Genomic DNA, 23,699 nt, shown 5'->3' with positions numbered 1-23,699 from the left:
TTAGCATAATGATAAAAATGCTGCTGGTGAGTGGCAGTGATGCATTTTAAACTGAACGCGAGCCAAAAGTGAACTGAACGCGTTCTAATTTTGCACGTGAACGCAGTAAACATTGAACCCTCGTGCAAGATTCTGACGCTGCTCGCGAATGGCTCGTTCGCTTCAAAATGCATCGTGAAGCACAAAACTCAAAGACACTAATCCAAACTACATTGAATTCATATCACGCACAATGAATGGAACCTTAAATGTTCCTTGACATCTCTTGTAATTTTTTTCTTTTTGGAAGTATGTTTTGAATCTGCCATGCCATGCCTTTCGCGTTCACTTTTCAGCTCTTTTGGGTTCAATTTTTTGAACTGAGCAATGTTCAAGACTATTTGATCCCTCGTTCAAAATTTTGAACTGCAACGCAAACTGAACGCGTTCAAATGAAACACTGGTGAGTGGCAGGGATATGTAAGAAAGGAAGTTTTGCTTAAAATTTGACAAATACCTTGAGGTTGTTTTGCCTACCAACGTTACTAGACAATTCCATCAAGAAATTAAAAAAAAAAAACTTCATAGGCCGTATTGCAAATTTAAAACTGTTATTTTTTAGAGAATTACCCTAAAATAGTGGGTAATTGTTGCTGTATGATTTGTATTTACTCAAATTTCTATAAGACATTATTGAGAAGCTCGGAGTTAACTGCTTTACTATACTTTTGCAGTAAAGCCAGTCAGAACATATGTGAATCGTTATCATTCTAATGTTTCGAACTTCTAACAAATATTTCATTATGGACAAAGACAAAGACTATCAGTTTTAAGATCTTTTCTCGTAAGTATTCTAACTAACGAAGTCGCCAATCTCGGCAGCATGAGCTCTGTATTCATTCCGAACATGCTGGATACGAGTGCACCTATCCAGTTTTCTCCTGGTACATCAATTAACACCTCGGTAAACAAGTGCCAAGCACTCGGATATGTATCTCCATTGTGAAAAACACAAAAATCGATTCACATTTGCTCAGCCCCCAGTGATGGACAAGGATTCGTTGTGCACCATAGACTGGATTCAAGGTCAGTCACTCGAGTAAAATGAGTGCATATTGCCTTCCAAACGTATTGAAATGTAATAGCTGAATATGTACGGCACTTGGGATTCCCCATCCTGTGCTCCGAAACAATGTAAAGCAATTTCGTTCGTTCGTTCTGACTCACACCTCTCTCCAGCTGCATCCGTGGAGCTCCTGGCCAGAGCTTACAGACAATTGGACAAAGACTGGGTGGTAACCGATAGTCTTGCTTTGATTGATTCTGGGAAATGTATACTTAGACTCTCTTAATTGGAAAATTAGGGAAAAACGTTATTCAATTCAACTAGACAATTGTGTATAGTTTGGAAAAATGATGATATAGGGTAAAAGCACTATATTTCGACCCATGAAACCAGCATATGAGTGGAAAACTCATAAAAACCGTGCAAAAAAGCATAAACTTATGTTCAAATTTGACAATGGGATAAAAAAACATATTATTTGTTCATGTATAACTTCTATCAGATGACATTTCATTGTATTTTTTGTATTTTTATGGATTAATGACTTTATGTTTTTGTGCTATTTTTCGACCCACTGTTTTATTTTTCGACCCATTCATGTGCTAATTTTCGACCTGTACCAAAATGAAACGATATAATCGGTATATTGTATGAGGAAAACACTACATTACTGAATTTATATCAAGTTTGTGCTTATCTGAAGGGAATGATTTTTTTTTGAGAGCGTAAAGGGAACGTGAGAAGTTTTGAACATTAATATATGTGCGAAAATCATCAATTTATTATTGAATTTTTCTTCGATTCTTCTTCTTCTTAGAATTACATCCCAATGGGACAGTGCATGATTCCCATATCAGTAACATACTTTATGGTATGCAGTTCCACAGTTATTATCTGATAAAACTAAGGAAGGCTCCTGAATACCATGAATACTGGTTATGTATCCACATCTTTTGAAGATGAGGTTTACATGATAAATTATATTTTTTTTTCGTTTATTGCGAAACATATTGAATGTAAAACGTTTCGTCATTCATTTATTTATTTGTGGAGTTGCATGAGTTGTGGACTACGATATTATTATTTAAGTACAACCTGTACGACCAAGGAAAAACGACATTCATGAACACTAATAGATTTTTCTGCCATTGAAACGGTTTACTACATTACTTTCTACTGTTGCGATAGGATATAGTACAGCAATAGGATATTGTCATTTAAATATGTAACACCATTTTGTTCAAAATATTTATTTCATTGCATTATTTAGTAGTTCAAGTAAAAAAACTCTTTCTTCTTTTGGCTCTGGATTTTGACTGCTTTTGGTGGGCTGTTTTGGTACATTGTTTCCTTTTTTTCACTTCAAATTTTGCTTGAATCGTTTTGTTCCAGCGAGGTCTTGTTTCTTCATGTTGGATTCATTCTTCCGCTTCTTTCTAAGAATATCGCGATTTTATTTATCATGCTCTATCAATGGTTCAATGGTCTGAATGGTTGTCTCTAAAATAGTTGGGCCTTTCAGCAGAATCTGGAAACCATTCAACGCGTTCCGACATTGACTCACGTTGCACTAGCTATCCCCGTCGTTGACTGCCGAATATCCACACTTCAAATTCTGTCATCTCCTCCATTTCGGTTGGTCCACACGCTCAAAAAAGAGTTCTGGAAAACGTGAACTGTCAAAAATTCACCAAATGTTACACCAATACACCAATACAAATGTTTACACATAAACATGATCTAGTTCACGGTGTATTTTTGCTTGTTGACGAGTTCACGTCTGCTGTTCACGAATACCGGATTTTTTTCTGTGCAGGACGAATAACGAATATACGGGCCCAGATAGCCATTCAGCAAGACCAAGCTGAGGGTCGTGGATTCGAATCCCACCGGTCGAGGATCTTTTCGGGCTGGAAATTTTCTCGACTTTCCAGGGCGTAGAGTATCTTCGTACCTGCCACACGATATACACATGCAAAAATGGTCATTAGCATAGTAAGCTCTCAGTTAATAACTGTGGAAGTGCTCACAAGAACATTAAGCTGAGAAGCAGGATCTATCCCAGTTGGGACGTAACGCCAGAAAGAAAAATAAGACGAATAACGAACTGCTGCGAAGGTATTTCTTAGCCAATCTTGAATTGAATCTATGAAATTTCGGAATTCCATAATCGAGCTTTTGTGTGTATTTTTCTGGGCGCTATAATATGTTAATTTATATGATTTTGATGAAATTGAAGCAAGATCAGTTTATTTCTCACCGTTTTGGTTAAAAACCGTTGAAGCAAGAAATTCAACTCCACGAAAGAGGCGCCACCATTATGAACGATGTTTACTCTTGATGAAGGGTCGAAAATTAAAACACATCACCTGCTGAAATCATGGCAAGCTTTTTCGACCGGTCGAAAATTGAAACCTGGTGTTTCAATTTTCGAACAATTTCAAACACGTAATTAAATATATTTTCGCTTGTAGATACACATAATTTGATACAATATGCTTGAATTTAATCTGATTTCATCAAACTTATCGATTAGGCATCGCTTTGATCAGTTTTTATACTCATCTGAGCCTTTTTCATATGTGACGATTTTTCATCAATGGAAGAAAAAAGGGCTGATTAGACACCGGAAAATCAGTATCAATCAATTCAGGATTGAAACTTCCTTATATAAATGAAATTTCTATTGGATCATGGCAGGTATAACAGCAAAGTCATATTCCAGTAATATATAAATGTTTCAAAAATTCAAATAGTAGTTTAAATAACGTTTGTTCTATCAATGGGTCGAAAATTAGCACAGGGTCGAAAATTAGATCCCTTACCCTATGTAGTGAAGTAATTTACGCAATCACTGGAAAACACATGGCTAAGCTTTGTAGCTATAGTTTGGGGTTATTTGTGCTTTTCAGCCTCAATAGAGCCAAATTTTAAGCTAGGTGTTCTTAAAGCACTTCCAAAGTGAGTGCGTTCTTTGACAACTGACAAACACAGTGATACTTTATACCATGTGAAATCGAGAAAATTTCCAATCCGAGAAGATCGTCGTCTGGTGGGATTAGAACCCACCACCCTATGTATGATATTTTCTGAATAGCTGTGCGTATACCGTTGGTGTTATTTGTTACCGGTTATTGGGATTGTATGAATTTGTCATTTCTATTGTTTTACATAGATTCATATAAAACATCAGAAATTACATATAGAAGTAAAATCATAGGATTTATGCCCATTTTTTCTAGGATAAAGTGCAACAGCTGTTTGTCCGTGAATCGCGAGTGCAGTTTTTACATAAGCAAATCCATTAGTTGAATTGAGTTAACGCGAAGCACCCAGCCAGATGCAATCATTGCTAATAGTGCCAATTAGGCATTGACCTGTTTTCAGAACAGAATGACTCAACTAGGAGCAATATTACATTCCACTTCGCGTATTGTTTCATCCCGTCACGGCTTGCCAATCAACTCAGTTAATAGCAGCTTAGCAACGTTATCAATATTATGTAACATTTTTGAACTCCAATCAACTCGAGCCGCGCAATCCTGATAAGCTGGTCTGAATGAAGTCAAAAGTACTATTTTTCAAAGAAAGGGTTTTCTTGCAAGCTCAGCAACGTGATTATCATCCTTTAAAAAAACACTCCAACAATGAATTCGGTGCTTCCCGAGATTAGGAAATCCGTGGGTCAACGAAACATTATCTAACAGACTATTGCACAAAGTTAAACGGGGTGCACTCCCGAGCAGAAAATTAAAGCAAAATTAAAACTGATTTTGTTATTGTGTTTGATGATAACTTCAATTGATGATTTTTTTGATCGAGTTCACAAACATAACATCAGATATCGTTTTCAAAGTTTTATAATAGAATTAATCAAAATGTTAACATAATTTGATGATATTGATAACAAATCCTAATAAATTTTATGATAATGTTTATTGGAACTGAATCTATGACAAAAGGTCGAAAGACAAAAGGTCAAAAGGACAGAAGGTCGAAAGACAAAAGGTCGAAAGGACAAAATGTCGAAGAACAAAAAAGAGGGAACAGAAGGTCGAAAATCTTTTTTCAAAGAAGGAAGAATTTCCCATCAAGCAAATAATTTTCGACCTTCTGTCCTTTCGACCTTTTGTCCTTTCGACCTTTTATCTTTCGACCTTTTGTCCATAAACCGTTGGAACTATAAGTAAAAGAAATCAATTTGTTGTTTTCATATGGAAAGAAATGCGAAAAGGCAATCTAGGGTTTGATTCCAACTTCAGTGTATAATATCAAATCAATATCAATTTGATACAATAAGTTATCAACAAGATTTTGGTAGTATTATTCGATATTTATTTGATAATATTTAGATTACCGAACGTGCTTGGGCTGTTGAACCATATAGTCATGGTAGCGGATTCGGCTTTGCCTGGTGGGGTTATTTTCAGATAATAACAAATGTCGTGCCTTCGTCATCCTTCTGCCGTCATCGTTGCGGAGAAGTGTTTTTGCTTTGGATCCGGCAATGTTTGTGTTTAGCTATACACAATAACGGTTTGCGAAAATGTTTATTTTTAGTTGGAGCGGAAAAATTACCCCGAGAACGCCGCCAATCGGAAAGCCGACGGACGCCGTTGGGTGGAGACAGACAGAACAGCTGATTTTTGCCGCGGCATACGTCTGGTTTTAAAATATCATTTCGTTTCTGATTGTGTATAGGTTCACACTGATATCCTTATCAATATTTCAAATGCGGAAATGAAAATTACATAGATGTAATTGGGCTATAAATTGTTAGTGAATTGGTTTTGGTTGCCTGGTAAATCCTTTATTTATAAATGTTTCTTCCAATTGACTACACTTCGTCTGCGTCAAGTTTGAACTAGAAACCTGAATTCTTCTCTTGTCGGCATTACTTAGACCCACTGGAACAGAGCCTGCTTCTCAGCTTAGTGTTCTAAGAGCACTTCCACAGTTATTAACTGAGAGCTTTATTTGCCAAAGTTGTCATTTTTGTATTCGTATATCGTGTGACAGGTACGGTGATACTCTATGTCCAGGGAAGTCAAGAAAATTTCCATTACGAAGAGATGCTGGGCTGACCTGAAATTGAACCCAGACACCTTTAGCATGGCTTTGCTTTGTAGCTGCACTCTCAAATTTGTAGCTTCTGTAGCTTCTGTGCAGCGTATTGTACCAATTCAAACCAACACAATCTTATTGCTTGACACAACCAGAGGATGTGTGGATTATCTTAATAAGCTAGAAACAAAGATGCTAAGCTTGATACAAAGATGATCTCTTCTGTTTGACGCATTGTGCACCTGTTTACGTCGCTTAAGAATAACAACTGGTGACATGTCCTCTCTTTCTGCTGTTCATAGTATTAATCCCTATTGCGACGTGATCTACTTTTCACTCATGTTAGTGGTACTTGAGCACTTTCACTAGTATAAGCACTGAGAGTTTTCACTGAGTCGGTATTCAATCCCATCCTTCAACAGGGTCTTGCTCTTTGGCTGCACATATTACCACCGGGCTGAGGGAACCCCTGTTGAACTGATGTCATCGAATAAATCGTACTGCTTAGAGTGTCTATATATACGACTATAGGACCTTGAACCAAGCGTATGAAAACACCTGATACATAATACTGCCAGGCAGTCGCTAACGTCACACGAAGAGAAAAATTCGGATTCAAGATTCGACACAAAAATCAGCTTGCAAATCGGTTCAGGCATATATTTCAAGCTTTACGAGTAGACATCATTTACCTAAGTGGTAATGATTACGAATGAGGTAATGTGACTTGAATTAGGCTTTCAGGGTGGCCACCAAATTTCCATTTTAAAATTCCCGTTTTTTTTCGGTTTTCCCGGTATAACTTTCAATATTTTTCTGGTTTTTAAATAAGGGGCCCAAACGCAAACAATTGATCCTTTGGTCGGTTTTTGAAATTAATATACTAAAAAATCATTTAGCTATTGTACGCTTCATCCAACATCAAATATAACAACAAATAATGCAAACATATTGTTTTTAAAGGCTGGAACTACGTTTTCCTAAAACCATCAAAAGCACTTGGTCCAGTCTTCTTAAACACCGAACAATTGTGCTAATAGGAGGATGCTATTCTTGGCACTTTTAATTCACTTCGCCAGGGTTTTGTTTTAACCCTTCAGTCGTCGCGCGGTTTGCCACCGTCAGAACTACCACGCTGATGCTATGTACGATAAGCGAGGTTTTTTCACCACTGTTGTACAAAATACAACAGCGCGACGACTGAAGTGTTAATGCTACTAAACCCATATTTATCAACAACACGTTCCTTTTTTATCTTTATAAAGGAGATTTTTACACCTCGGGACTAACAGCTTTACTAACTTCTTACTACATCTACTGCCGGTTTTTAAACAATTTGGCCGACATGAACCCCAGATTCCAAAGTCACTTATTCTCGAGGTGCCTAAGTTGTTGGTGACACCTTAATAAAAAAAATCCGAATCTTTTGTTTTTTTTTTCTAGTAAAAATGAAAATTTCCTAAATGCAAATAAGTTTAAGTCAAGGATGAAACAAAGCCACACATATGGAAGAATGTATCTTACCTTACTTGTTCAATTCTTAGTCATAAGAGACGAACCAACCTAAGGCTAAAAATCTTTATAATAAAGACATGAAAAAGAAAAATTCTTGATCGACTGGTGATCTATTGGCATTTCTAATATGTCTTATGAGTAAAGTAACTAACTAAAAGCTTGAATAATAATACCTTCTACAAGAAGTTTTGAAAATCTGATTCAAAACTACAAGACAGATGAGTTAGAAAAAAAAGTTCAAAAACATTCAAAAAAAATTTGTCGACACATTGCTTTTCAATAAGAAAAGTGATATATGTCTTAAATTACAGATACTTAGGGCTGATTTCTTCACCCACGCTTAGATGTTAAACCTAGTTTAATCATTCGGGTGAACGTGGTTTACGAATTAAGCGAAGGTGAAAAAATTGCCCCTTAATGACAATATCATCCAAACATAACAAATTTTTAAATTTAATGTTTGGTGGTTCGTAAATTTGAAACTTGAAAGTGTTTGTTAAAAAGATTTTCCCGGTGACCATCTAAAATTCCCGGTTTGTCCCGTCTTTTTCCCGGTGGATTTTTCCCAGTTCGGTGGCCACCCTGGGCTTTGAATAATTTTTGTCATGCAGTTAACTTCATCTCACTCGTTTTTCTGCATTTCAATGATTTCTTTGGGGATACGCGGTGTTTGCAATTTAGAAGTTCATAATCTGAAAGTTCATGTTACCTAAACATATGCAATCGTATTCAAATGTCTACTTATGTCAATTCTCTATAACTCGAATTGACTATCGATAAGGAGATATCGAATTATAGAACACAAAGTCAGTGTAACCGAAGGTCGAGGGACCACCGAATAATGAAACGAAACTTAGACACGGAATATCGAGATAGGGAAAGTTGACTATATCTTCCCAAACTCAAGTTATTAGCATAGAATAGCATAGACTGACTGTACATGTCAATGGTTGCTACTCCGTAATTGATCAGAACTGGTAAGAATTGTACTTCGATCCAAATGAATAAGCGATGGGATTTTCCGCTTATTCTCGAAGTGAAATTTTAGCAGCTCTCATATTATTGATCAATAACGGCGCCAGCCAAGTCCTTCCAGTCAGTTGGGAAGGGAAAGGAACGTTATCGTGTAATGATCGTTGCTTCTAGAGACCGAGAATACCCCTGCATCTCCACAATCATCACGGGAAAGGTGCGGTTAGTGAGGGAGGAAAAAGATCTGGGAGTCACCTTTGATCGGTGATACGATCCATGGATAAGGAGGGAAAATACGACTCTTACTCGAAAGTAGTTTTGTATATTTGTTAAAAAAGAAGTTAAAAAAAAGTCCATAACATCGAACTACTCAAAGGTAATTTTAGTAATATCGAAAACAGAAAAGTTTGTGTATTTTAAAATTGTATGAAACAGAAATAAGGGCATATGTCGACACATGTAGTGACGAACCATTCAAACAAGGTATCTACTCGTTTACATAAATAAAATTCCCTTATATTTCCAGGATTTTTCTAAGTGCTACAAAATAATTCCAGATTCAAGAAATACTCAAATTTCAGATACCTAGATGAAAAGTTATTGACAAAATAATTTGATTCGAGCTTCCAGATTTTTTAAATGCATGTTGAAACTAGAACAATATCAAAGCTTCAGTTTGTTTGTTTTTTCAACAAAAAAAATACTGAATTGTGTTTGATAAGAAGACACATTTTTATATCGCTTGTAAGAGCTCCGATCATCATTGTCATCTGAACGGAACTTTTAAGTACATCAGTATGCATAACCCTTAAAGTTTTTTGATTACAGCGCACTCGCGCGAGAACAGATCATGCACTATTCATTTTTGGCCAGCGTTCAGTGAAGAATGGGCGAAAAAATAAATAAAAATGACTTACAGATGTTTGTGACAATATTTCACAATAAAATTTACAAATCGTAGGACATTACTACAAATTGTTCAATTATTTTCTTAAGAAATTTCTTAAAAAATTTTTCATGTATTTGCCCAAAGCTTCAAATGTTACTCCGAAGATTTACTCAGGCTAGGATAGATCGATAGATTTCTTTATTTGAGAGATTTGCAGCCCGATGCTAGCTCACCTTTTAAATTTCATCAGGAGTTCATGTAGGGAAGAATCTCTGGAGAAATCTCTGAAGAAACCACTAAGATTCTAAAGTTTTTCTTCGAGAAATCGGAGATGGATTTTTTCAAAGAATTAGTTGAAAAGTCTTGTAACAGTCCCTGAAGGTTTCTCAGGAGCCTATATAATTTTGCATCAGAAATCACTGCAAGCAAGATATGAAAATATGACTTTAGAGATCATTTTGGTCAAAAAAATAAAGACCTCAGAGACGTACCATCAAAAATAAAGACTTGCGTTAAAATAGAGAACAAGTCTCTAAAAAGAGACCTGGTACCAGCCCTAAAGTTGATCAATTGATTGTTTTGACGTTTATAATTATAATTTTTTTCTTCCAGATTTCTTTCCCAATATCAATCGTCCAGTTTTTCGAATTTAGAAAAATTTTAAAAATCGCGCATGAACAGCGCAGGAGCGTTTTGATAGAAATTTTTGGGGTTTCGACGTGAAAATTCTTTTGTTAAGAACATATTTAACCATGAATTACTGCCTCAAAGAAATGTTCCTGTTTGTTATCGAAATTCTCTGAGAATTCCAGGTAAAATTCTCTGATAATTCTAGGTTTTTCAGGTAGTACACATCCTGTCAAAGTAAGTTAAAAAAATAAAATTAAAAAAGTTACGTTGTCACGAAAAAAATTTCTTACGTTGACATTTTTAATGTCGAACTATTCAAAGATTTGTTTTATAATGAATAAACTATTCCGAATAGAATTAAAAGCATATAAGTGAACAATAAATTGATATAAATTCAGACAACAGATTTTATATAAAATTGCAGTTGTTGATCAAATATCAGCCGAGATAAGACTGCAGATAAAGCGCATATGAAATATAATATCATCATATGCGTATCATAAAATTGTGAATGGCATATGGTAATGAGTAACGACAGTTAGTTTTGGTACTATGTAGCTTTGAAAAAAAAACTGATAAAAATCTTTACTCGATGCTAATGGCGCCTGAACCATGAGATATCCCATAAATTCTATACACAAACGGCAGAAACTTACCTAAGCACATAAGCATCGATTTGCTCGTTCCTGGTGAAACTGATGATCTCGCATCGCACTGTTTTCAACAGTGCATCCCACATGGCTCTATGGAAAAAGATAGAAAACGACAATGGTTGTTGGTCAGTAATCAGTACGAAGACACTAGGTTGTAAATTTACTTGTCGATAAGATAGGGGCGGCAAAATTTGTCAGGTGGTTTTTAGTATTTGTAATTAGAAATATGTATGTACGCTTCAGTAGGTATCGCTTGTGATATTTGTATTTGAAATTACTGACAAAATCTTCACGCTTTGAGCTCTCAGATAGTTAGAATAATTGACAATTATGATAGCAAATACAATATATTATATTTAATAGACGTGTTTGATTTTTTTTACAAACTATTCTTCTAGTTTCTGACGTAACATCCCAAGTGGTAGAGAGCCTACTTATCAGCCTAGTGTTCTTTTGAGCACTTTCACAGTTATTAACTCGCGTGGCAAGCACAAAGACGTCATAAGCCCTGGGAAATCTAAAAAATCCAATCCACAACTGTAACTGCAGTAATTGTATATCCATTACCCTTAAATCAACGATAATGTCTATGGAATAAATTTTCGTTGTGTTTGCAAGCTTATGTTTCAATTAGTAGCGGTTTGTGCCGAAGTAAAAAAAAAATCATTTTTGGCTTGGATTGGTGAATGATCGATACGATCGTGAATTCTCGCGCAACGTTGCAAAACAACCTATCTAACATTGAGAGGCTCTCTTTGTTCACTTTCTCTTTAATCAATAATTGAGTCACATCAACCTCTTCTGTTGCGTTTTTTGTATGAAACGCTAGTCAAGAAAATTGCCTTTCGATGTATAGTGAAAAACTTCCCAAATGCTTTAGTATTCCACTGTTATAATAATAAAGAGAACGAGAGAGGAGAGAATCTATCATTTGTACATAGGTCCTTTAGTAATGTTCAGCGAGAATTGCTCGTTTTTGTTATCCGTAGTTCCATGGAATAAATGTTACGATTATTTGAGACATGAATAAACTTTCAGAATCTTTGACGAGTGAGATAAAAGTTTTATCACATATTATCATGATTTATTAAAGGGGTTTCAACTAGCGTTGGGCGATTTTGAATCGATGTTCCTAAAATCGATGTTTGATTTCCGATTAATCGATTTTTTGAATCGATGTTTGGAGCACCTAAAATCGGGTGAATCGATTTTCTTCACTCGATTTTTAGATTCGATTCATTTTGTTGAAATCGATAAATATTCCTTAATGAGTTTGTGGAAAAGAAACCTTATTTTGTACTAGTCTTGAAGTAGTAAATCTGTTCGATTGATTTTCTAAACTGATTTGATTGAAAGATGTTGAAATCGAATGCAAACGCATTTGGTCTCATTTCAAGCTTCATAAATGTCAATTTTCATCCGATTTGAATCGATTCGAAAACATCGATTCAAAGGATTCGATTAAATCGGTGAATCGATCCGGCAGTTCAAATGTAAATCGATTCAGTAACATCGATGTTCTGAACAAATTCGCCCAACGCTAGTTTCAACTACAGAGTTATTCGCTTCGATTTTTGTATAACATATGATGACTTTGTTGTTAAGAAATATAGTAACATACAACAATATCATTATTCATAAAATGGCCTTACATACGTAATACCATCTAGATTTCGGTAAAGATATCTCAAATTACGTAAACATCGCCGACAACAAGGCCCACTCCCGTTATCATATGTTGCCCGAACATCCCATTGCATAAACAGAGCAAGGATAGGGGGAAAACGCATTCCGAGGAAGCACGTGCTCGATGCGTTGGCAAACGAAAACAAAGTTCTCGAAGGTTCGAACGGCGGTCACTTCTCTCTCTTTTGCCAAAAGCGACACGCGCTAGCTTCACCAAGACATGAGTCAAATAACCGATTTGTAAGGTGATGTTAGTTGTTTCCTAGCAACTCAATCCCCGCATACTTCCATACGTGCAATGTTGGAATCATTTATATAATTCAATGATATAGAATCGAACGAAAAAAAAGGTAGTATAAAACAAGTTTTATTTAACCAAAAAAAAAACAGACATGACAGCAAATTCAGTCCATATTGAGTTTCAAATAAAAAAGCTGCGTTTAGGAAATACTAGAATTGCTAATGTATGCAAGAATGTTGTTCTAGTTGAAGAGTCATATTTTTGATTGAATTTACTGTGAAATGTTTTCGTTCGTGCATTCCATTGGCAGTCACAGTTTATCGAATTTGTTTATCGAAGTATGAAAGCGGTGAAGCCGGAGCGTCAAGTGTCTCAGCCGAAGTAAGTTGTAATGCACGTGTTTTTGCGCGATAAGCTAAAGCCGGCTGCAATCTTGCATGGGTATGTGAGTGAGTAAGAGTATGTACTCAGGAGATATGGAAGTAGAAATTCTCCCCCGGCAACGATTCGTGTCTATCGCGTGTGTACAACTACAGCAAGATTCGATTAAACTCGTGCATGAGTGAGTTGCGCAGCACAGTGGAAGGGGGTAGTTTTGGAGGACTCCAAATGCTGAAAGAGAGAAGGTTTAAAGTTTAACTTTGTTGTTTCCGGGACTTTGGATCATTGAGCACATATGACCTTCAGATGAGTACTTAAGTACTTTATGTTACTTAAAAACTGTCCATTTACTTCTTCTACTGCTTACCATACCAGGTATAACAATGTCTGCTAATTAATTTAGTAGTAACAGTAACTTACACAGCTCATAACTGAGAGTTCACTTGTTCTGGAATTTTGAATATCGTCGAGACCGGCATACGTAGTCGGCTGCATCCAGCAATATCTTAGGTAGGCCAATGCGATTTTCCGAATTTTTAAGCTGAAAAATCCACCAAATCAGTTTCATTTATAAAAGTGCTTTATCAGAAATCCGTTGAAAGCTTTCGACAGCTAACTTAATATTATGTAAATCCTATTATAAAAAGGTATTAATCTCTACATTTTATCTTGATAATTTAAAGATTTTATTCTATGAAAATACTACTACATATCTACAAATTACAATCATCTAATTACATTGAAAACGTTGTTGAACAGCAAACCAATAGCGATCTTCATACCGGGCGCTGTCTATATATCGTCTGCCCATAGTTTATGGTCACGACAGAAATAGCTTCAAACCGCAAAGGCAAAGTGAAAGTCAAGCGTCTTGCATTTGTCGCTAATAGCATTCGCGAAAGAACAAGAAAACGGAAATATTTCTTGATCAGTTTCGGAATATTTTCTGTTTCCCCACAGATTTTATCACTTACTGTTATGTAAGAGTGACGCGAACTGTATAATTACCGGGATGGAATCGGATCAGTCTCCCGGTGAACCAGCTGTGAAGTGAAGATTTGCCTTGAAATACCGGCTCCAGTGGTGGCAATGAAAGTCAAGGGCCAAATCAGACGCGTTTGGAGCCAACGAAGAGAGAATCGCGGAGAACGAGAGGTCCTCCGAGACCGAATCGATATACACAGTGCCATAATTGCACTACATATAGTTATTTCTACAGTAGCTTACACTTGTGTGTCTATAAGTACTTTTAGCTTCTTACGCTCCTCTACATTGTAGATACATAAGTTAAAGATGATGGTTAGTAAGTGAGTAACTCTAGACTATATGTTGATAAAATCATTTATTTGAGTTTTTTTTCCTACGAGCTTAGCAAGTAGTATATCGTGTGGCAGATACGTTGATACTCTATGTTCAGGAAAATCAAGGAAATTTCCACTCGACTAAGGAATTATAAGATCATTCAAACGGCGTGCATTTTATCAAATCATCTCAAATGTTCAAAACAAGGATATTCAAATAAGTCAAATCAAAAGTAAAATTCAAAAATTCCCTGATTTTAGATGTGTTTCTGTTCATCATGATTTCATTTGAGATTTCAGTTGAGATTCTTCAAATTCTAGAGACTTTAAATTGAAACAAATGATAACGTGATTAACGTGTATATTTTTCGGCTTGACTCCCACCAAATATAAGCAGCATACTGAAATTGATTTTTATGAAAAAATTGAAGAAAAAAATACATAGAAAGTTTTTGAAAAATGTCTCCTTACTTGGGAGTGAAAAGTTTACCGTTTTGAACAATAAATTCAAAAACAAACAGTTATATTCACGATTTCTATTAGCTTTGTTAAGGCTTCCCAATGAACAATAACATAAGTAACATGTAAACAAAGAAAATGTTATTCTTTTCTCTTGAATTTTCTTCTGTTCAGTTATGTTAGTTGAAATGATTCGACAACATTAAAACTGCAACATTTCCAATGTTAGTTCTTACATTATAGGACAGCAATTGCATTTCTGCTCTGTAGAATTTCCACCGCTCGTTATTTGTTTTTGAGAAAGTCGGATAACTCTTCGGGAGGAATCAAACGGAATCCTTCAATAACGTATTTAAAATCTTTTTTATGTGGATAGACCTATACCCCATTTTTATGTTTTGAACTAGCTTTATATAGACATTCCACGAGATTTCCGTGTGTTCTCTAATATTGCAACTTTTCAGTCAACGTCTTCCTTTTAATTGGCTGCCCGAAGTAGACATATTAATATTGTAATGTTTGGCACTTTTAGAGAAGTTCCATGATTTCTAATAGCTTTTAACGCTTGAGTATATGATATGATAATTGCGAACCATGTTTACTTATGGCTATTTAAAGTGAAAACACAAATTCAATCTCTAATGATAAACTTTCCACTTGCCCCACCTGATAAGAAAATTGACGGTGTTTAAATTTAGTTATTTTTACGTCTACGTCGAATTAATTCTAACACTTTTTTTATTGCAGTTTGAAACTGGCACAGAGGACAACTAAAAAGTGGTACAGGAAATTATTTTTCCGCAACTTTTTTCCACTGAAAATATTAAAATAAGTTTGTATGTCGCCAACTTGTTACGGAGTAACAGTTGACAGGTTAACAATTTTTCGCTCTATTATGCAATAATAGCTGAAAAATCTCAGAAATCTCTTACCTAACGAAATGTTCTCAATGGCCTGAAGGTTTACGCATGAGTTTAAAACGTTAATTCACGATTGTACCCCGTTTGGCATAAAGTCGTTTGGCATAAGGTCGTTTGGCATAATGGTCGTTTGGCATAATGGTCGTTTGGCATAATGGTCGTTTGGCATAATGGCCGTTTGGCATAATGGTCATTTGGCCATAATGGCCGTTTGGAATAATGATTGACTTAGGGGTCAATTTTGTAAAATGAGCGATTTCATGTGACTCGTCTGTAATCACTGTCGATCAAAGTAAGCATATTTCAGATGTAACCCGTCGATTGTCATAGTAATCCAGTCACATAGAGTGACAACTGTCGAAAAACTCGAGTGACAGAGCCGTGTCGATCTAATTTTTTGGTCGACAGTGACTGCAGTCGAGTCATTTTGATCGAATCGACTTATAAAATAGGCCCCTTTTAAGCTTTTACCGAGCCCATAACAAAAAAATTTGGTAGGTTCTAAACAAGCGTGGTGTTTGTTCAGAGATTTTCCAAGCTAATAATTTCAAACTTTGTAGAGCATTACTTAATAAAACTCGTGACGGGTCTCTACATCTCAGAACATAGAGTATCTTTGAACTTGTTGCGGTATACATATTTGAAAACAGTAAATTGGTAAAGAAAGTTATTCATCAAGGGAACGCTCATAGAATATTTCGCTGCAGATCAAGCTCTGTCTCAGTTTGGACGTAACACTCGATAAAAAATACTTGATAAAAGAATGTTTTTTTTTGCAAAACATCAACAGCTCCAATCTAAAGATATATCAATGTGACTTAATGTAAAAATAGCCTATATACAAAAGCAGATTATTATTGAAAAAGTAACGGAACTTTTGGAAATAGAGGTTTTAGAGGAGGAAAACATTGCGTCGGAAGAAATATGCGAAGAAACTCAGGAAAAAGAGGATATACCGAAATCCAAGGCCAAACCAGTGCCAATAAGATTTTGGAGGGCCAACGGAAGGACATATACGCAGTATGCAGGGGTTGCACAGATTAGTGTGGAAGACGAAACGGAGCCGCAGAAGAAACGTGACTTGGAGGCCAAGGCGTCTAGGAGTATTTTGCCACCTAAGGAGAAAATGCAGCGAAGCTCATCCCGACTGTCGTCTATCGGTTCGAAGTGCGATATATCGGATTAGTCCGCATGTTAGTTTGTATTATAGTTTGAATGAAATTGTACAACAACAATACAATTTAAATGACCATTGGCTCCGTAAAGTGTTAAACACGTTTGAGCCCAATAAATAAACAATTAGAAAAAAAAGCAGATTATTTTTCGTTTATAATGTTTAAGGCTCTAACGCAAAAGAATCTTTTCACAACATAGCTCAAATGAATAACACATCTTTAAGAGAAAATATTTGTGGCAAAACTTTTCAACGGTTCAATATAAATTCTAATTTTGGAAGTGTACATCAAAAACACCGTCTTTTATAGAGAGAAGGGAAAATTTGTGATTGAAATAATATTTTTTCCAGCATATCTCGAAAGGAGATCACGCGTTTGCCCCATAAAAGTATTTGTTGAATATTGGCAGGTTCTAAAGTAATTATCATTCTAACAACACATCTGGCAAGAATTGATAAAACAGCAAAATATAAATATGGTTAACATTTAGCTATACTAAATAATAAAATTTAAAACAGTATAAATATAAAGAACATTTTGAAAGAAGGCAAAATTTATAATTAAACCAATAGAAGAATGGACGCTAAAAAATATTGCGGCATAATAAATCGAAAAGATATTAAGAATCATCGAAGTGATTGTGCTACTTTTCCTCGAATGACTGGTTTCCCCGAAAAGCGGTGACGAGAAAGAACGATAAACAGTCAAAAGAAGGAAGTATTCTGTCATTCTCGGCTAAAATCATGTTGGCAAAAATGCTGAGGACGGTAAAACTCGAAAGAATCGCCAAATAATAAAGAAGGGTGCATATTAGATGTATATTAGTTATATTAGTGCTCTATAATGTTTTCATTATCAGAAGTCAAACTATTTTATAACATTCAACAAATATTTTAAATCCCCAAAGAACGCAAACCAATTTTAAATTTAAAATAAACTTACTAATGTTTTTTATATATTTGTAGATTTCATATGTTTACAGGTTAAATTCAATGGTTTTGGTGCTTATTTGTCAGCAATAAAATTAATTTGATGATTCCCTTCGTATTGGTACCTTAATTTATATTATGATTATTCTCTGTTTTAATATTCATTTTGTTGAACATAAAGATTTATTTATACTGAGTTGAAGAAATTAGTGTAAAGCTGTCAGCAGATCTTTTTCTAGAGACTTGGTGCAAGCCTTTATTTTAATGGCAAGTCTCTAAGGTGTCCATTTTAAATAAAATGTTTTTCAAAGTCTCATTGTTCCTTATTCTGATTGCATTGAAACCCAACGCAAAATTCTACTGGCTCCAGATAAAAATGCAAAGACTATAACGCGGCTATTCAGCAGGTTCTTCAAAAAATTCTTCTCACATGTCTCGAGGAACAAGAATTCTTCTAGTAATTTATTCGGAGATTTAATCTGGAATTATTTTCAGAGACTTATGCAGGGATCTCTCTAGAAATTCATCTACCCACTCTCCCAAAAATTCTCTCAGTGGTTTTTTTTCAAAACATGTTCAGAGGACTTTCTCCAGGAAATACTTGAGCACTTCAACGATACTACCTCCAGTAATTTCCTCAGGGATTACTACGATTGTTTTTAGTTTTTAGTTTAGTTCCTCCAGGTATTTTTTCACTACTCTTTCAACCGAACTCTCCAGTTTCTACTATAGGAGATCTAACAAAGATTTTTTGAAGATGTTGTTAGTGTAAATCTTGGTGGAAGAATCGCCAGTTTAAATCCTGTAAAACTTAGGGACTTCCTTGAAAAACATTTAAAAAATAATTTAAAATCTTTTAGGTAATTTCTATGGTTATCCTTGAAAAAATCCAGTTTACACCCTTGAGATATTCGAAACGAAATAATAAGAGGTTTAGTCATTTTATTTGAGTTGATTTGCATAAACCTCTCCATTATTTCGTATTTATAGAAACACCTTAATCTCTAAATATGCATGATGTGATTCCAAAAAGTATGTACTATAGCATTGATTCTAATTAGGTATTCGTAAAAGTTCAACTATCAATATTTTCATCGAAATTTGTGGGGGCCCCTGAAATGTGGGGGCTCGGGGACCATGCCCCCCTCGAATATGGAATTGGGTCAATTATAGACACAAATTTAAGGTGAAGATGAATCGAAGCCATAACTTGAATTTTCAAGAGCACAAATCTAGAGAATCAGACAGCTGTTTGTGCTGAAAATTTGATCGATTGGTCACCACCAGGGAGGAACTAATCGATCAAATTTTTTGCGTGAATGACTATTTGGTTCTGTAGATTGGTACTCTTGAAGATTTAAGGTGTAGCTTCGATTAACCTTAAGACTTTTCTATTACTCCAGACCTAATGAAAGTATGAATGAAGGGAGCAAGTCTCGTCATCAATTTGAGAATTCTCAGCAGCAATATTATTTCGTTCAAAATTATAAAAATAGGTATACATGAAAATGTGTGCACTGTATTCTACTCTCAAGCCGCAACACAGTGAACACATTTTCGTCGAATAAATTTTAGTTTTGAACAGAAAAACTGTTGTTGAAGTTTCGATGATGACGATGACGGATTTTCGAACGTGAAAACACCATTCATGAGCTTGAGACATTCTATCATGAAAAATAGACTTTTTGAGACTAGCATCATTAAAATTTTAAAATCTCTAAAAAAGACCTGTTACCAGCTCAGCAAGCTTAAATTTCTAACGAACAATTTTAGCTAAATTATACATAACATAATTGCAATTGTGATTACATGATTGCAAGACATATTTATTATTCGAACTTATATTACAAAAAAGTATATTTGTCATCTTGTAAAATACAAACATACCTACTAGTCCAAAATCCGGAATAAATCAATCGATATAATATATTAAGCATAAGCATAAGTATAAGTATTGATGACGTACAATTCGTAGTTGCTACTCCGTGATTGACCAGAATAATAGAAGTTGCACAAGGAACCAAAAGATGTAGCTTGGGAGTAGATTTCCATCTTCTAAATCGCCTATCAGTAGGTACTCTAAGGACAACGTGAACATACGGTAAATCGACACTTTTAGCGTCGAACCATTCAAAGATTATTTCATATAATGATGAAAATCAGGTAAAAGAAGAGGTATGGGGTTTTTATTGCAAATGTACAAGTGTCTATGTCGACACTCAACGTGACGAACTGTTCATATTTTGTTCAATCAATTAATTTATTTAACATTGTCATGATAAAAATACGCTTCATAATATATTGTACATTTAAAATAAAATCATGAAACAAGCTCCCTAAATTTATATCTAAATTTATATTGCTTGAGCAGTTGAAGCTACTTCAATCAGCATGCTCATTTCATAAAAGCAAAACATTTAAATCAATCGATAATATATTATATATAGGTAATACTATATTTTATTCTGTTGAAGAGATTTCAAAGTAGACTTAATACTACTTATCTTGGTGCAGAGCATCTCTGTTTCATACCTGATAGCATTCAAAATCAGACGAGTATCGACAAGAATAACCATGTACATACAAGCATACCAATTGAATTTGATAACAGCATAAAAAGGGAAAAGAAAAAAAAACACGAAAAAGGGCTTACCTGGGAATTTTCCTTAGATCAGCATTTTTGTTGGATGGATTCGGTTCAAACCAGATCTCCAACAGCTTCTCGACTCCCTCAAAAAAGTGCATGTCCTCCCTGCTGCTACTACTACTACTACTACTATTACTTAAATCTTCGTTCTCCGCCATTCTTCCAGTGTTCTTCCGGTACGCGGTTCCGCCTTACAAGAGAAATTTGGTATCCCACCAGCAGGAAGATTGGAACAGAAAAAAAATAAAACCGGTCTCGGGAAGGATCGCCAATAGCAATCAAGAATCAAAGTAGAAAAAATAAAACGACTTCCGGAATAAAATTTCTACTTATCGCAGCAAGCACCTTGGAAAATTTTCAGCCAGACGGAGATTGCAAATTTTTCATCCGCGATTTTTGACCGGAACCAAATCCGACCCGAAAATGGCTCAAACGCACACGAAATATAGCGGAAAACTGGGACCAATAAAACGAAAAGGAACGCGCAGACAGTGCACAGGGAATTTGCTTTTTTCTTCGATGCCTTTTCGGCAGAAAAATCACTTTAGCCTCTTTTTCTTCTTATTCTTTTAGTAGGTACTTTTCTTTGAAAATCGATTGGCCGCGAGAGAGAGGACTTTTTCTGGTCGGCTCAGAAAAGTCTGATCACAACAAAAGTCAGTCGAAGACTGAAGGTGCCGAGCACGCGCCTGGGCGATGATACCTTCCCAGCGAGCGAGACGAGCTCGCGTTTGGCTGTGTATGTTTCGTGTCGCTCCCATCATCATCAGGGTGTGAGTGGGAAGGGTTGCCGTTTTGTATAATTTTTTAAGGTGAAGATAAAACGAAGCCACAATATTGTTCGTTTTATTGGCGAATAGATTGTCATGCAAATTTTCAACGTGGGGAAATACATACTCACACCACAGACAAACAGACGTCACACTCTGATCGATGTCCATCGACCACCTTTTTAACGGTCGATTCGAATATACGGTGGGTGGCCAATCCACCACCCGCAGCGCTCGCGTCGTTTTTGTTCGTGTTTGACGTTTACACACTACCGCCATCTGTTGGCCCATCGGCCAAACACACCAATTTTAGCATTGGGCGTATATGTTCTCGCGACTATGATTTTCATCGAAATTTGTTCTAAGTGTTACGTCTGTTTGTCTGTGCTCACACGTTAGAAATACATACTCACAGTTTATATCAATGTGATGGATTTTACTCAGGTGGCGCAGATCATCGATGCGTGCCACTAGTTCTCTCTTTCATTCTCTCGCTGTTCTTATGCAGCGCAAATAATGACGTCACTAATTGCGCTGCCTAAGAACAGCGGGAGAATAAAAGAGACGACTAATGGTACGCATCAATGATCTGCACCACCTGAGTAAAATCCATAACATTGAGTTTATATGGCAGTCTAGCAGAAGCACGCACCTTACATTCAATGCACGATCCAACGGTGTGCGTTACAAGTGCGTTTTATGTCGATTTTGTTAGCTACGACGCCATCCAATGGGTCTCTGCTCTGCACGAAAATCTTCCTCTCTCTTTCACTCTTACATAAAATTTGTAAACAGCAAGGCCAGTAAACGTCAAAATCCCATGCAAAATCAAAACAGTGCAGAGCCCCATATGTGGCAAACGTGGTGGGAGAATATTTTGGTGGTAGAATATTTTGATGGGACAAAATTTTTCAGGTGTGAGTCTATTGGAGGGCAAAATTCCCAATATTGAATTTTCAAGTTCACATGTGTATTGTATCCCGCTTTTTACAAGCGATAATGGCTGCTGCCAAAATAACATAAACTTGTGTTCTGGTAGGGATAAAACAATCAAACCAATGAAAAGACCTCCAAGTTGAAATGTGTCGCTCAGCATAACGTCGGACCCCAGCAAAACGTCAGATCGTTTGATCCCTATCATTAAAACGAGCTTGGCAGCCATTACCGCTCGTGAAAAAAAAAACTTCAAAGGCCATTTTTTGATGCAATCAAATGTGAAAACGATTTCTTGACCCATCCCAATAAGTATAATTAAGAAAATGTGCTATGATGCTATTAAATGTTCCATAATCTGAACGATATCCATATGGGCATATATCCATCTTTTAAGAAAAACGTGACGTTTTCTTTCCAGATGCGTGAGTATGAGGCATTTTCACCAGCTGTTAGTCGTCCCAACTAACGGGCAGAATTCGATAGGGCGCAGTCGTGGCCCAACTAGCGAATCCCCACTGTTTTTTCTTTAACTCAAAATGTAATTTTTCTTTTTTTAACAACACCGAGATGGAAATTTCGATAAACTGTGTGATAAATCAACTTGTGATTTTTCTGAGGATGCAGAATTTGTTCAATCGATGATACTCAACCCATCCAACCGCGTTGACGTTACGACGAGTGCTGTAAAAATAAAATTCTGCAACGAGTTGTGTACAACATTTTTTGCAATTTCGTAGAAGACCACTTGAGGGTACTAGAAACCATATTGAAATGCATTAGTCATTATTTTACAATTTCTGAAAAAATGCTGTTTAATGATTTATTACGCAACTCAAAACAGTTGCGTAATGAAGAAACGTTGCGTAATGAATCATTACAGAACTGGTTTCAGTTGCGTAATGACTATTACCACACTGCATAATTCAATGCGGGAGAGTAGGCCATTTCATGACAGATTGACTTGATAAAAAACAGCCTATTACGATGAGAAATTGCAAAATATATTTTTCCATATTTTCAGGCTCTTTGAAGCAATTAATCAACTTATATACTATACAGTCGACTTTCCTTAACTCTAAGTTCAAGGGAACATCGACTTATAGAATTAGCGTTTGTTCGTAATTTTCATAACGAGAAAAATAGCAATTTTGGACAGCCACCCACCCCCTCGTAACGCTTTTTGTATGAATATTATACAATTTGTGTATGACCTGTAACAACTAACTTTATACTAATACTTTTATGATTACTCCTCTCAGAAAGCTTTATTATTTTGTTGATAGTATTTTGAAAATTATTATTTGAAAACTTATCTCCAAATGCCCGAAAAATCAAATTATTTTTGAGCCCGATTTGCTGCCGAAAAGTTATTTCTTGGCCTACCTTGATAGCTTGAAGATCCTGCAAGGAATCGATCACGGAAGCGCTTTTTTCTGATCGCAGTTCGCAGTTAATAAATAAAAAATGTCAAGTCAAACGGGAATCG

General features: G+C 35.8%; 1 protein-coding gene across 2 annotated transcripts in view; it reads right to left on the bottom strand.

Annotated features, from left to right (window-relative positions):
- LOC5568820 (S-adenosylmethionine decarboxylase proenzyme) overlaps positions 1-21,189 on the bottom strand; it is a 37,837-nt gene extending 16,648 nt beyond the window's left edge. For both annotated transcript variants that reach the window (XM_021845642.1, XM_001658136.2), the window contains exons 1-2: positions 20,514-21,189; positions 10,772-10,858 (exon numbers count right to left, since the gene is read on the bottom strand). In XM_021845642.1, the coding sequence (XP_021701334.1) occupies positions 10,772-10,858; positions 20,514-20,665 (239 nt within the window). In that variant the 5' untranslated portion in view covers positions 20,666-21,189. The remainder of the gene's footprint in view (positions 1-10,771; positions 10,859-20,513) is intronic.
- Between the last annotated feature and the right edge of the window lie 2,510 nt (positions 21,190-23,699).

Source organism: Aedes aegypti, chromosome 2 (assembly GCF_002204515.2).
Source record: "Aedes aegypti strain LVP_AGWG chromosome 2, AaegL5.0 Primary Assembly, whole genome shotgun sequence".
Taxonomy (NCBI): domain Eukaryota; kingdom Metazoa; phylum Arthropoda; class Insecta; order Diptera; family Culicidae; genus Aedes; species Aedes aegypti.
The sequence above is the reverse complement of the archived record's forward strand: the minus strand, read 5'-3'. Positions and strand labels throughout refer to the sequence as shown.